The sequence below is a fragment of the Ovis canadensis genome, chromosome 7 (genome assembly GCF_042477335.2).
Source record: "Ovis canadensis isolate MfBH-ARS-UI-01 breed Bighorn chromosome 7, ARS-UI_OviCan_v2, whole genome shotgun sequence".
Lineage (NCBI taxonomy): Eukaryota > Metazoa > Chordata > Mammalia > Artiodactyla > Bovidae > Ovis > Ovis canadensis.
Window position 1 is genome coordinate 62,266,101 of NC_091251.1, and position 16,089 is coordinate 62,282,189.

The 16,089-nt window shown below is 39.0% G+C and overlaps 1 protein-coding gene and 1 pseudogene across 3 annotated transcripts in view; both read right to left on the reverse strand.

Moving 5' to 3' along the window:
• LIPC (lipase C, hepatic type) overlaps nt 1-12,605 on the reverse strand; it is a 187,510-nt gene extending 174,905 nt beyond the window's left edge. Inside the window, exon 1 of one of the 3 annotated variants that reach the window (XM_069596386.1) lies at nt 12,297-12,605. Coding sequence is in view for 1 of the 3 variants with exons in the window: in XM_069596389.1 (XP_069452490.1) it covers nt 12,297-12,353 (57 nt within the window). In the remaining 2 variants the exon portion in view is untranslated. The remainder of the gene's footprint in view (nt 1-12,296) is intronic. The other 2 variants (XM_069596389.1, XM_069596388.1) reach the window with 2 other exon arrangements.
• A 2,181-nt stretch (nt 12,606-14,786) lies between these two features.
• On the reverse strand, nt 14,787-14,886 carry LOC138444431 (U6 spliceosomal RNA; annotated as a pseudogene).
• Between the last annotated feature and the right edge of the window lie 1,203 nt (nt 14,887-16,089).

Sequence of the window (16,089 nt, forward strand, 5' to 3'; positions counted from 1 at the left end):
GACGAGGTGCTTTGACATGCTTTGATAATTCTGTTACAGCAAAAAATTTTTAAAAGGTAAAATCATGACTTTCAGATATAAAATTGAACATATGGTAAGTATTTTATTCAACTTATTAATGAGGAAGCTGGTAAGGGTGTTATAACTAGTTCAAAGGAAAAGCTAAAATCTCCTAAAATTTATGTGGGCAAATAGAAATGCAGCTAGCTTCCAAAGTCAGTTAAACTTCTACAGGACAGCATTTCGTACTTCTGTTAGCTTCCTACAGTGTACACAGTTGCAGAGTGCCTCAAGGGCAAGGGATGCTGGAATCAGATAACCTAGGAAGGTTGCGCTGGGTGGGGACAATGCATAGTTTTCTACTGAAGCACACTTTTCTCTTACAATTCCTGTGTTAAGAAATGATAAAGGAAGTATCTAGCTGCAGAATTTTAAGATAATAGGTTAGTGCTTCTTCTGGAGGAAAGGCTATCTCTTTTGATATTTATCTTTTGAGTAGAGGCTTCCCTGGCGGCTCAGACAGTAAAGAATCTGCCTGCAATGAAGGAGATCTAGGTTTGATCCCTGGGTGGGGAAGATCCCTTGGAGAAGGAAATGGTGACCAACTCCAGTATCCTTGCCTAGAGAATCCCATGCACAGAGGAGCCTGGCAGGCTACAGTCCATGGAGTTGCAGAGTCAGACATGATTGAGCATATTTTGTTATAATAGAAAACTGGATTTTCTTGGTGGCATCTCCACTTTTTTAGCCTCAGTAGCAAGCAAATTATTTAAAATCTTTGTGCCTCAATTTCCCTACTCTAAAATAGGGACAGTATTGGGGATGAATAAAGGAGAATAGCCTGTGAACAGCGCTTAGCATAGTGCCCACCATCCTTATTATTACAGTCTTTCATCATGCTTTTTGTTTCTCCTACACTTATATGTTCTTTCCTTTCCTCTTTTTCTGCCCATTTAACTATGATAAAGAATAGGAAAACTACTTATAGTGGTTTTGAAAAATGTATAGATAGGGTTTATGCTTCTTGCTCTTGATTTTGAAAATTAACTACATAAGTTGTTATGTATGCCTTTGTATTTTTTAAAAAACAAAAAGCCTTCTCCAAAAAAAAAAAAAAAATTTGTTTTCTGAGTGATTTCCACCATCAGTCTTAGAACAGCTAATCCTGAACTTAAATTGAAAAACTCCTTTTCAATTGGCTCCTTTTTGCAGGTTAATGGCCAGAGAAAGCAGGCTCTAGAGTGGGAAAGGCCCTCAGAGGGGTCCTTCCAGGGGTGCCCAGGACAGGACCCACCACCTGGAGGCTGACTCATGGGAGTCAGGACTCGGAGCTCTGTGAGTGAGTCTCTCCCTGTCTGACTCTTCAGACCCCAGGGGTCACATCTGAGGGCCAGAGAGTCTTCCTTGGGGGAGGCACAGCGTGTCACAGGCAAAGAAGAAAATCGACCACACAGCTCTGCCCAGAACAGGTGGTGCAAACCTGCCTTTGGGAAGTTTATTTTTCCCCTTGGGTTGGCTAGAGGAGGGACTCTTTTCAAAGGCCTGGATGTCTCTGGGTCAGAATACCTGTCTGGATTTGACCCCATTGTCACTAGCAAAGCCCATTAACAAGTCCCAAGAAATAAAAATAGAATCTGGGTAACAAAGTCTACTCTTTTTTTTTTTTCCCCCCTTTTCCTCTGTGCTTAGTCTAGTTTCGCTTGCTCAAAGGGGGTCATGTGCAGAGGCCTGGAACCCAGCCCTTCAGACCAGAATCCTTAGTGTGAAATGGCTGTAGTGCCTGACACTTCAGCTCTGGGGTGCGTGCAGAGGTGCTGTAATTCAAGATGGTGGCAGTGGTGGGCCGTGGGCAGAGATGCTGCACCTGGGGAGGTGAGCTGCACACCCTGGGCCAGCCTCGCGAGATCCTCGCTCTCGTGACCTCCTTGCCCCGCCCTTGCTGAGGAGGTTCCTAGAAAGCAGCCCCCGCTCAGGCTTGTCTGGGAGACCACAGACTCTGCAGCAGGAGCTCTTACTCCTCTGACTTTCTTTTTTTCTGAACCAAAGTCAATCTCCTTCTACTGGCTCGAATGACACCTGGCAGGAGAACAATTACAGGCCCAACAGGAAAGTCCCAATGCCATCAGCCCCAGTTTCAGTTCTCATGCCCTGAGAAACTGCCAGTTTCTTCAGGTGAGGCCCACAGGCGTCCTCCCCTTTCCTTAGCGGCCTGAGATTTGCAGGAGACAAGACTCTCCAGTAAGCGCTTGATATGAGTGAACCAGGTTGGGTTAAGATTTTACCTCTAGGTTAATTTCAAGGAAAGGAGAAGGAAAATACTACAGCTTCCTTTGAATGCATGGCTACGGGAGTGATATCCCCAAGAGAGCCATTTTTCACTCTACAATCCCACTCCTATCATTTAATCTGACTGTCAGGCTGAGTGGAGGGTGGGGATTTTGGGAGAGTGAACCATCATATCGATGCCTTAGGAAACAGTGAAGATTAGATCTCGGAGGTCAGCCGGTGTGTAATTGGAATCTCGGGGCTAGGAGAACACAGTCAGATTTACACAGGGCTTCTTGTCTCTAGGGATTCTTTTATTTTTTTTTGCTATCATATCATCTCTGATAGAGCAAAACTGCTTGTTTTAGCTCTTGATAGAAAAGTAACTTCCCTTGTCCATTTTTTCACAGGCAATGTATAAACAAGGAAGAAAGTGGAAAAGCCTGTCATTATGTGTAGCAATACCGACTTTTGGTCATATGCCACAGAGAGGGACGTGGATTTGAGGGTAGAAGATCTGGGTTTGAGTCCAGTTCTGCCTTGGGTAAGTTATGACATTACTACAATGAGAATAATGAAAGCCGTAATTCCAACCTCACAAGGTCATGAAAATGAATGATGGTAAATATCTAAACATTCTTAAGCAATAAAAGAACCCACATGAAGTAGAGACCCCAGGCTGGGATGTTGAGTAGGTGAGTGTGTTTGTGGAACATAGAAATTTTAGCAGACTTGGGGGTCCAAACGGTTCTGCTTCCTGACCTCAGAGCAGGATACTTATCATTACCACAGGGGCCCAGGGCAGCCAGCAGCCACCAGCACAGGGAAAGGTCTGGTTCCTAGCAGGTCAGGACTCTCTTAGAAGGCAAAGAGGGAATGCTGAAATGCCCACTCTAAGTGGTTTATGAGTGTTGAAGAGGAAGAAAATTTCCTCTACCCTTCTAGGTTCTTCTGGCTGGTCTAAAAATTAAAATGACATGAAGCAGATTAATAGGAGAAAAATGAAACAAAAGTTTAATAACACTGGAGAGATCCAGGAAAACTGAGTAACTTGCCAAAATGGCCAAAGCCCTTACCTTAAATACCATCTTCAGCTAAAGACACACGAGGATGTTGGGATAGTGGTTTGGGGCTTCAAAACAGAGGAATGCAATTCACATGAAGATTAAAAAAGCAACATATGTTAAAATAGTCATTTGCTGGACCATAGAGACGATGGGCAGAGTGGACTCTGATCTCTAGTTCCTGCTGAGTTTTCCGACTAGTGCTAACCCATATTCTTTGCAGAGCTCTCTGGTGATAGCTCTGTTCTGGAAACAGGGCACCTATCTAAATTCTTTTAGGTAGTTAGGGATAAGGTCACAATTTCTTCCTGAGTCTTTTGGGCTCTGATTGTTTTGAGCTCAAAATAATCTGCCTGCCAAAGAGATGTTTTGGAATGGCAAATTTTGCTCCCCTACATGAGCTTCAGAGAGGAAGGCAAAACATGAATGGGCTACCTTGCAAAAATAATTCCTGCAGACTTAGGAGGTGGGGGTCAAGGGCAGACGAGATCTAGTGGACTGCAGGAGAACTGAGGGCTATTGCAATGTGGGAAGTACTGGGGACCTCACCCCTACTCCTTAGTGAATAAAGCCTGATACACTTAGTTATTAACCAGGTGCGTGCATGCTAAATTGTTTCAGTTGTGTCTGACTCTGTGGCCCTATGGATTTCCCTGGTGGCTCAGATGGTAAAGCGTCTGCCTACAATGCGGGAGACCTGGGTTCGATCTCTGAGTCAGGAAGATTCCCTGGAGAAGGAAATGGCAACCCACTCTAGTACTCTTGCCTGGAAAATCCCATGGATGGAGGAGTTTGGTACAGGCTACTGTCCATGGGGTCGCAAAGAGTCGGGCATGACTGAGCGACTTCACTTTCTTTCACTTTCTTTCTGTGGCCCTATGGACTGTAGCCAACCAGGCTCCTCTGTCCATGGGATTTCCCAGGCAAGAATACTGGAGTGGGTTACCATGCCCTCCTCTAGTTATTAACATGGTAAGGAATTAATATTGCAGTGAAGCTTGCTTTGGTTGTCTCTCTGACTCTCTTTGTTGGCCCTTCCTATCTTCACTGCCCCCTCCTTTACTGAGTTCTGAGCCCCTGAACTGCCTTCATCCCCCCCCCTCCCCCCACCCCCTGCCCCCCAACCCATTCCCCAGGAAAATTACTGCTTGGTTTTGCTTTCTCCCTGGAGACCCATGAGGAGAAAGGTTGGGTATACAGGTGAGATCCTCTGAGCAATGCATGTGGATGGAAAAGAGAAGATGTCAAGGGGATAAGCTCTGGGAGTTGCAGCATTTAGAAGTCAGGACAGTGAGGAGGGACCTTTCTGCTTTTGCAGAATTATTTCTTAAGAGCAAGTTCTTAGTGGTAACATTTCTGGCTAAAGAGTGGGAACAAGAGTCTGTAAATGAATGTATAAATCGATTTCTGGGCAGCTTCACCATCACTGAATATTAGCATTCAACTTTTTTTTTTTGTTCTTTTCGAATATGTAAATTGTAATCTTCAGAATGCTTTCATTTACATTTCTTTGATTTCTAGTGAGCTCTAACATTTTCCCACTGTTTGTCTACTAATTGTATCCCCTTATGAGAATGGCCCTGTCTTTTACCTATTTGTCTTTTGGAATCTTGACATTTTATCTTACAAATTTGAATCAGCTGGCTTTGATAGATCTTAATTCTTTGTAATGTTTGATAAAAATATTTTCCCTGTTTAAAAAAAACTTCAGTAATGCTAATTCTTATAGTGCAATTATTTAAATAGCCTCAAAGTTGAGAAAGTTAAAATTCCCTCAGAGAGGTGGTGGGTGTGTTAGCCGCTTAGTAGTGTCCTACTCTTTGCGACCCCATGGACGTTAGCCCACCAGGCTCCTCTGTCCATGGGATTTCCTAGGCAAGAATACTGAAGTGGGTTTCCATTTCCTTCTCCAAAGAGAGGTGATAAACACTTGTTTTCAATTTTCTGCAAGTTCTATAATTAGATTTTATATTTAAATCTTCAATCAACCAAATCTTCTTTTGGTGAAGTTTTATTTTTAATTACTTTTTCTATTATAAAAAATCAATAAATGTTGATTATTGAAAAATAAGGACATTAAGAGCAAAAATAGAAACATGGTGAAAAGGATCCATAATTTCACCATCCAGAGATAGCCACTTTAGACAAATAATGAATGTTTGTGAGTGTAGCACCATATACCCAGATTCATCAAATCCTAATATTTTGCTGTGTATGCTTCTTATTTTTATTAAAAAATAGAATACCTGTATACCTCTCTACCCTAACCTAATTTCATTTTCTCCTGAAAGGCAACTCTATCCTGAATTGGTACCTATAATTCTCATCTTTATTTGTATATGTTTGCAGCCTAGGTATATGGTTATAAATATATAGCATTATTTTGTATGTTTAGAAATTACTATACTATCTATAATTTGTTTTTTCATTTTATTTTTGGGATTTACCTCTGCTGATAAAATTGCTATAAATAGTCACATTGTATATCACAGTTTGTTCATTCTTTTGATGGGTATTTGTGTGGTTTAATTTGTGCTTGTTTTTTGCTGTTACAAGCAATGTTGCAATGGACTTTCATCTTCTACAAGTGAACTTCCAGGGTTTACTCTTAGAAGAGTGAAATTGAGGGCTTGTGAGACATGTGTGTCCTTAGTGTTGCTAGATGTTGACAATTTATTCTCCAAAATGGTTGTTCCAATGAATACATCATCAACAAAATTGAATATTTCTCCAATTTTTCCACATCATCACCAGTACTTGATAGTACTGAATTATCTAATCTCTACCAGTTTGATGGATATAAAATGGTATCTCGTTGTTTTAATTTTCATCTTTCTGATTACTGCTAAGGTTGAGCATAGTTTTATATGTGCCATTGGTCATTCAAATTTCCTCTGCTATACGTTGCTTGTTCATATCTTTTATCCATCTTTCTATTAGTTCATTAGTGTTTTTCAGTAAGAAAAATATCTTCTTCCCATTTGCATTGTCTTTTCATATTGCTTATGATGCCTTTTTTTGAATAGAATTTAAAATTTTCATGTCAGATTCATCAGGGTTTTCCTTCAGGAACATTCTGTAGAACAGGTAAATTTTTACCTTTATACTCTTAGAGTATTTTGGCAGGGCCTAATAATTAAACTGATATAAGATCAAGATCGCCAGGAGAAATATCAATAACCTCAGATATGCAGATGATACCACCCTTATGGCAGAAAGTGAAGAACTAAAGAGCCTCTTGATGAAAGTGAAAGAGGAGAGGGAAAAAGTTGGCTTAAAGCTCCACATTCAGAAAACTAAGATTATGGCATCCAGTCCCATCACTTCATGGCAAATAGATGGGGAAACAGTGGAAACAGTGGCACAGTGGCTGACTTCATTTTTCTGGGTTCCAAAATCACTGCAGATGGTGATTGTAGCCATGAAATTAAGACACTTACTCCTTGGAAAGAAAGTTATGACCAACCTAGGCAGCATATTGAAACGCAGAGACATTATTTCGTCAACAAAAGTCTGTCTAGTCAAGGCTATGGTTTTTCCAGTGGTCATATATGTATGTGAGAGTTGGACTATAAAGAAAGCTGAGCGGCAAAGAATTGATGCTTTTGAACTGTGGTTGGAGAAGACTCTTGAGAGTCCCTTGGACTCCAAGGAGATCTAACCAGTCCATCCTAAAGGAGATCAGTCTTGGGTGTTCATTGGAAGGACTGATGTTGAAGCTGAAACTCCAGTCCTTTGGCAAGCTGATGCAAAGAGCTGATTCATTTGAAAAGACCCTGATTCTGGGAAAGATTGAAGGCAGGAGGAGAAGGTGATGACCGAGGATGAGATGGTTGGATGGCATCACCGACACAGTGGACATGGGTTTGGGTGGACTCGGGGAGTTGGTGATGGACAGGGAGGCATGGTGTGCTACGGTTCATGGGGTCTCAAAGAGTCGGACGTGACTGAGCAACTGAACTGAACTGAAGACAGACTAATAAGAGAAAAGTATACAAATTTATCCAAGTATTATGTGACAATGGGAGCCCTTATAAGACCCAAAGAAATTGTGACACAAGGTTTTATACTGGCTTGAACAAAGAGAGGCAATTGTGGAAAAGTAAATCATATAGAGAGGCTAAAGGCAGATAAAAATTATTTTAACAGGGTCTGTTAGTACAGGATTTTCTTGGTTTTGATTCCCCATTAAAAACTGTTTCTTTTGTCCTGTTACTGGGAAGCCATCTTCCACATGGGGATTTAAATCTCCTGTTTTAGGAGGAAAGGGAGTGATAAGAATGCCCTTCTCACAGGATGCTTTTCAAGTGCCTGTAGCTTAAAACAATACAAAGGTATTCTGTGATTTGTCACAATTTTTGCATTCCTAGAATTTAACTTTATTGGTCAGCAAGGGTTCTTGCTACAGCTACAATCTCTTAAGTTCAGCTAAAAATGATTTTTCTGCCTATGCTCATTGGGCCTGACGTGATGTTCAATAAAAGCAGATAAGTGATATGCACAAGACATTCCTGCTTTGCATGCCCTTATTGGATATAATTTATAATGCTAAATCAGTTCAGTTCAGTTGCTCAGTCGAGTCTGACTCTTTGGGATCCCATGGACTGCAGCACACCAGGCCTCCCTGTCCATCACCAACTCCCAGAGCTTGCCCAAACCCATGTCCATTGAGTCAGTGATACCATCCAACCATCTCATCCTCTGTTGTCCACGTCTCCTCCTGCCTTCAGTCTTTCCCAGCATCAGGGTCTTTTCCAATGAGTCAGTTCTTCTTTGCATCAGGTAGCTGAAGTATTGGAGCTTCAGCTTCCATCAGTCCTTCCAATAAATATTCAGGATTGATTTCCTTTAGAATGGACTAGTTTGATAGCCCAAGGGACTCTCAGAAGTCTCCAACACCACAGTTCTAAACCATCAATTCTTTGGTGCTCAGCTTTTTTTATGGTTCAATTCTCACATCCATACATGACTACTGGAAAAACCATAGCTTTGACTAGACAGACCTTTGTTGACAAAGTAATGTCTCTGCTTTTTCATATGCTGTTTAGGTTCATTGCAGATTTTCTTCCAAGGAGAAATCATCTTTTAATTTCATGGCTGCAGTCACCACCTGCAGTGATTTTGGAGCCCAAGAAAATAAAGTCTGTCGCTGTTTCCATTGTTTCTCCATCTATTGGCTATGAAGTGATGAGACTGAATGCCATGATCTTAGTTTTTTGAATGTTGAGTTTTAAGCCTGCTTTTTCACTCTCCTCTTTCACTTTCATCAAGAGGCTCTTTAGTTCCTCTTTGCTTTCTGCCATAAGGGTGGTATCATCTGCATATCTGAGGTTATTGATATTACTGAGGTAATGCTAAATGGCTACATTAATTTCTTCATTCATTTGTGTTCCCATGCATTCATTTATTCACTTATTCAACAACTGTTTTTGAAAAATCTGCTGTGTGCCTGCTATCCTCCTGAGTCTGCTCCTAATTTTTTCAAACCAGTTGTATTGGAATTGATACTTGTGCATATTTACAATCCTAAGCCTAGTGTTTATGTGTGAGTGTGCTTGTGTGATATTTTTCACAAATCCGTGGATGAGGATGATACTTATCTCTTAGAATGAACTAAGTATCAGGTCTTGTTTCTCTGTGATTTGGAAAATCTGTTTGTTGACTCATAGAAATATTATTCAGAGTATTTGTTTAGGCCATATTTCTTTTGGTGAATGAGGTAATTCTTAACAACTTTCTCAATTTCCTTCTCCATCAGTATTTTCCTGTTTTTTGTATTTTGTTTTGCTAACTTTTTATTTTGTATTTGTATTGTCCATTTGGCTAAACAATTCAAATTGATTATCCTAAATTGTGACTGCAATGATTTATATTTTAAAATCCATTATATCAGTTTTTAAATCACCAGTCTTTTAATTTTATTGACTAATACCTTTTATTTATTATATTTACAAGGGTTTTAATATATCTTATACTCTTTTCAGAGAATGAACATTTAAATTTACTTCTACCAATTTTCTATTTTTTAGTTTATATCTGTCATTTTTTTATGTTTCCTCTTATGTTGACATTCTTCATAAGATTTTAAATCAAGTGCTTAGTTCATTTATTTCTTATTTCTAAAATAAAATCACATAGATCTATACCTTTCCCTCTTGGTTTATCCACACTCTTACTTTTAATAGGTGGTGTTTTCATTTTTTATAGTACTTTGGAAATTATGATCATATTTTTAATTTTCAACTTGACCCTGTTGCTCGGGAAAATTTTTGTTTTTGTTGTTAGAAGCTGTCAGCCATGTATTTGTTTATTGTTATTATAAATTTTTGCTTGCATATACTTTTAAACTTACAGAAATGTTAAAAACCAGATTAACTTTTAGCTAGATTCACCATTTGTTTTGATGGAGAGAATTGATGCTTTTGAACTGTGGTGTTGGAGAAGACTCTTAAGGGTCCCTTGGACTACAAGGAGATCCAGCCTGTCTATCCTAAAGGAAATCAGTCCTGAATATTCATTGGAAGGACTGATGCTGAAGCTGAAACTCCAACACTTTGGCCACCTGATGCGAAGAACTGACTCATTGGAAAAGACCCTCATGCTGGGAAAGATTGAAGGCAGGAGGAGAAGGGGATGACAGAGGATGAGATGGTTGGATGGCATCACTGACTCGACTAATATAAGTTTGAGTAAACTCCGGGAGTTGGTTACAACCAGGGAGGCCTGGCGTGCTGCAGTCTGTGTGGTCGCAGAGTCAGACACGACTGAGCGACTGAACTGAACTGACCATTTGTCTATATTTTGCTTGTTTCTGTTTTGTTCTGATCACTTTATAATTCATTCTCTATATATGAATTCTTTTTCTGAACCACTTGAGAATAAGTTGCAGATGTAAGATGTATACCGAAATACTTCGATGTCCATTTCCTGGGGCAGACATTTTCTCTTACAAAACCTTATAAGAAAACCTTATAAGAAAACCCATTTTCCTTATAAAGGAAATTTAATGGTTAATAAAATTGGAAAATTTCATATTGACACAATATGATTTTCTAATTCTGTAGTCCATAATTGTCAGTTATCACAATGTTGTATTTTATATATAGTTATAATAAATAGAAATACTATATATAATATAAAATATGAATAATAAATAGAAATAAATGTATGTAATCTATATTTAAATTTATAATTTATTTTATTTGCTATATATAATATATATTATATATATAGAGAGAGAGAGAAACTGAGAGATAATAATGAAGGTGACAGTGGCGACAACTGAAGTGGCTGTATACTTACAGAAACTACTCCAGATAGGGCACTTAATAGATGAGTATTTATTTTCTTCTTGTAGTATGATCTAAAGAAGTTCATATTTATTGCTGTCTTATTATGAAGTTAGTATTTATTCAGAGTAGAAAAATAATGCAAAATAACAACAATCACTCAAGTTTCAGAGCCTAGAGATAACCATCATTAGTATTTAGATGTATATATTCAAGACGTGTGCTTTCAATCAACAAAATTTCTGGAATTTTTCTGTTAAATAAAATATAAGTACATTAATATGGTATCATATTATATGCTATATAGTTTTAGTCTTCATATAAGTCTCAGTATTTTATTATTTTAATACCTTATAGCTAATGTTCATAACAACTTTGCAAAGTAGAGCCACATTTTCAGATGAAGAGTCCAAAGTTCAGAGAGGTTCAATAAACTGCTTAGGTCACACAGCAGTAAGGGATGGAGTTATAATCCAAATCCTTCCCTGTCTGCCTCCAAGGCTATAGAGTAGATCACTATTTTGCCCCAAACTTTCATTGATTTTACTTATATCATTAACATTGAGTTTTATTGCATTGTGGGGAGAAAATATATTGATATAATTTTCCTTGTGGCTTCCCTGGTGGCTCAGGGGTAAAGAATCTGCCTGCCAATGCAGGAGATGTAGGTTCGATCCCTGGTTCAGGAAGAACCCCTGGAGGAGGAAACACAACCCACTCTAGTATTCTTTCCTGGGGAAATCCCATGGACAGAGGAGCCCAGCGGGCTATAGTCCATGAGACTGTAAAAGATTGACATGTGACTTAGTGACTATAAACAATAACAGAAATGTTCTATATAAATTTTCTCTTGATTTAGTCTTGGGGCCTTATTTGAGAGTTCGTATATATCTACTAATGCCCAATACATTGAAAAAAATGTATAGTCTATGTTGTAATTGAGTTTAATATAAATCTACTTGTTCTGATATGGTAATTGTGTAGTATTTATCCCTTCTCTTTGCATTTCTAGCTTTGGTAATCCCTGTCTTCACTGTGGGTTTTATATTTTTCATTATAATCAGAAGCCTCCTAGCATCCTCCCTCTGCCTTTTTGGCATCAAAATCTCTTTTGTATGATATCAACTTTACCAATTGTTTTCTTTTAGTTATATAGTTTCCTTGATAATACTTTTTTATTTTTAGCATTCTACATCTTTTAAACAACGAGCATATTGTTGGGTCTTGTGTTTTAATCCATAGGAATTTTTTTTTTTGAGAAGTAAATGGCCTAGTTATATGGAGTCTTCTGGGATGCAAGTAACAGTGATATGAGATGGTCTTGCAGCTATGAGCTGTGGACTTTTTCTAGTTACTTCATGATTCTGGGAGGAGGCTACCTGTTTCCTTATCTGTAAAACTGTGTTAATTAAGAGTACTAACCTCACAGAGTTGTTGTGAAGAGTAAATAAGATCAAGAAAATTCAGGAATAGAAATATATTAAAGCATATTAAATTATTATATGTAGAAGGTAGTTGTCATCATGTCTGGAAATATCATTCAAAGCAAGTTTCTTGGCAATAGCACATAAAGCAAGTTCTTAAAACAAAGATCTCTGTTCAAAATGGGGAGAGTCAGCTCCATCCTTTTCTCTAACCATGTCTCAAACTTCTCTCTGAGATAATAGGAATAACTTACAATAAAGTGGTTGAGAAGCAGTGGTCCAGCGCCCCTGACGTGTTCCCAGTTTTCCATTCAATTGTCCGTCTCTGCTTCTGGCTGCACTGTGGAGTTTCACAACTTGACTTAAGTTCAGCCCTGTCAGGAATCACTGCCTTGCTTTGCGTTTAATTAAGCAAATGTATAGGTTGTACAAATACGTTATTTGCTCCCATAATGGGTACTGAAGCTGCAGGCTTAGCTGGCCTGGCTATTTTCATCAGGCTTTGAAAAACTGAAACGAAGGAAAACAAACCAAGTTAGGCTGGGTTTTCTACTTCCTGGATTGTGTAACTTGACTACGCCCAATGAAAGCCATCTGGTGGGCACCCAGGCATGAGGACCGAGTCTCAGCCTTCGGTTCTCCTTCTAGCTGTGCTCCAACCCCTGCACGACGGAAACCTCTGCATCACTTACAGTTGTTAGAAACTGAAGCTGAATTCTTATTTACTTCAGCTCCTAAGGATAAAAGAAGGACAGGGACAGAAGGGAAGAAAGTCTGAGGTTTAAACTACAATCCATTTTTAACTTTCCAAAATGGTCTTGGTATTTTCAGATCCAGATAACCTTAAATCAGACAATGCAGTATTACCAAACTGAGAAATAAATATCCTAGAATATTATAAACTGATAAACTCCAGAAAAACCTCAATCTGTTTTTAGTCTCAGTAGCTTCAAGTCTCTGCTGGCTTCTATTTGATCAGTCAGAGGGAGATATGGGTCCATTTCCTACCTGATACAATAGAGCAATTTTCTTAACCTCCTCTGATAATAATAATAATCTCATCTCTTTTAAACACAGTTCCCAAGTCCCTCCCGGGAGATTCTGATTCAGTCCACCTGGGATGGTGCATCAGATTTGTGTTAACATGAGAAAAGCTTGGGAAAAATCAGAGTAGAGGGAATAGTCTGTCTTTAGAATCAGACAGCTCTGAGCTGAAATCCTATATCTTTCCCTTCCTAGTTATGTGGCCTTGCACAAATTACTTAACCTTCCTTAATCTCATCTGAAAAAAAAAGTGGAAATAAAAACATCTAACTCTAGGAGTTGTTGAGAGGATTAAAGGAACTTAAGCACTTTATAGTATCCACTTTTCTGCATTCTGCTTAATCATTTCTTCTTGGGTTAGTTTGCAGATTGTGAACTTATTTAGCCCACAGGCACAGTGGTTTGATATATATGCATATATATCTGTGTATATATATAGTATGTGTGTGTGTACATATATATAGTGTGTACATATATTTACATATAGTGTGTATATATATACATATTTTACTTATCTTTTCAATTTGTTCATCAGATATGTGTAAAGCTTTTGTTTATTTATTGGCTGCACTGCACGGCTTGCAGGATCTCAGTTTCCTGACCAGAGATTGAACCTGGGCCACATCAGTGAAAGCCTTGAATCCTAACCACTAGACCACCAGGGAACTCTGTGTAAAGCTTTTATTATGCTTAAGAAACTGGGGTTCCTGGTACCCACGAAATACCTTCTTGATAGTATGATTGTCAACATAGCACACGCCCAGCTTTTGAAGGGACTGCCAGATTTCTTGTGTGTGTGACTTTTCTGTGGCAGGCTCCTAATTATTTAGGGGTCCCCTGTGTTTAGGAGTGTCATGATCTTACCCCTCCATTGTACCAGAAATTCCAGTTTTCTTGAATCCAATCATATATGTGTGTATATACATACATGTGTATATATCTATATACATGCATATGTGTATATATATTTCTTTCTGCAGTTGAGGCAATTTCCCGCAGCTTTTCTGAAGTATTATTGATATGAGTATGTCTAATGTGTACAGTGTCATGATTAAAGGCATGTATACATTGTAAACCCTGGTGACTCAAAGGGTAAAGAATCTGCCTGCAATAAAGGACACCCAGGTTCAATTCCTGGGTTGGGAAGATCCCGGAATAGGGAATGGCAACCCACTCCAGTATTCTTGCTGGGAGAATTCCATGGACAGAGGAGCCTGGTGGGCTACAGTCCATGGGGTGGCAAAGAGTTGGATATGACTGAGCGACTAACACACACACATTGCAAAACAGTGACAACTATAAGTTTAGTCTCCACACGTGCGTGCTCAGTTGGTTCGTTGTGTCTAACTCTTTCCACCCAGTGGACTGTAGCCCACCAGGCTCCCTTGTCCATGGGATTTTCCAGGCAAGAAAACTGTAGTGGGTTGCCATTTCCTTCTCCAGGGGATCTGATTTTCCCCACCCAGGGATTGAACCCACGTCTCTTTCATTGGCAGACAGAGTCTTTACCACTGTGCCACCTGGGAAGCACCAACATCTTCATCTCTTGACATAATTATGATATATATTTTTTCCTTGTGTGGTGATTAACATTAAGATCTACTTTCTTAAAAACTTTCAATATAGTCACTATGCTATACATTAGATCCCCAGACCTTATTTATCCTTTAGCCAGGATTTTTGCACCCTTTGACCAACATCTAAAATATGAATGCTTCACAAATCTACATATCATCCTTGAGCAGGGGCCATGCTGATCTTCTCTGTATCATTCCAATTTTAGTATGTGTACATATGTACATATATTTTTCCTTCAACAGAAAATATACATTTAAATTATTCCATTTGATTTTTACACAGAATATGTTCTAGGTGCTTTGCATTGGCAATTTCCTCTTCCTGGCCAGAAAAACCTTTGTACTTTTTTCTCCCATCCTAATAGCAAGAAACCCAATGGATTTCTGGAGAATACATTTATATTTCCTTTATATTTAGCATTATTCAAAAGAATTAAGACACAAGGTGGGAAAAATAAGATGAGCTCATGATTGAAATTACACATCAAATACATGTTGTACTGTTCCTTTCCCTTCCTGGTCATGGGCCAGGTATTTGTGCTAAACTCTTAAGCAGTCATTGCAAACCCTCTGCAGACAGAAAATGAAAGGGATGATCCTCAAGTTAGTTATTAGGATGATCATCTATATAAGCTTTGAACACTGTTTTAAGTTTTCCAGTAGCCTAAGACTTTATGTCCTAATTAACATCAGGATCATTAAGAACCTATATAAGAGTCATGAAGTATTACAGAAAACTAGTGCTTTCCAATATCCCAGCCAAATATAAAATGAATCAGGGGATAACGAAGTCTCCTGCTGTAGGATTGATGTTAGCTAGATGGAAGAGTTGGGCCAAGGATCCGCCAGTCCCCTGGTCCAAAAGTCATCACCATAGCAATGCTAGTGATGGCTGAGCTACTCCTATCAGCAATGACACCCTTAAGAGGCATCAGTAAAGAGAGGAGCCTGTTATATTTCTGGGCTAGGCTCCTGGTAAGGGAAGTTCATGTCATTTTTATGCCAAATCACTAGGAAAAATAAAGAGCCTCTTTCATGTTAACCTTTCAAACCAGTCTACAAAGTAAAGGCAAATGTCCAGACGCACAGCCTGGCTGAGGCCAGGTGAGTGTCTCTTGTGTAGGAAACCTGTAGCTTTCTTAGATTTGCCTTTTAGTCTTGTTTTTTCCTAGTAATAGTGCTGTACAGAACCTTCAACAAGAAAAACCCAAAAGAGGATAGTTGCTTTTGAAGCCACTACTCTTGTCTGCCTCATTCATTTCAAACAGAGGTACTTCTCAAAGAGATGAAGGCCTGTGTACAAACAACAATGCCCATTGCATTCTCTTGCCACCAGCTGTGATGTGGTGGCTTTTGATTCTACAAAGAAGCTGCCTGTTTCAGAAACTGATTGATGGTTCTTCCGAATGAAGGAGGCGATGAGAAC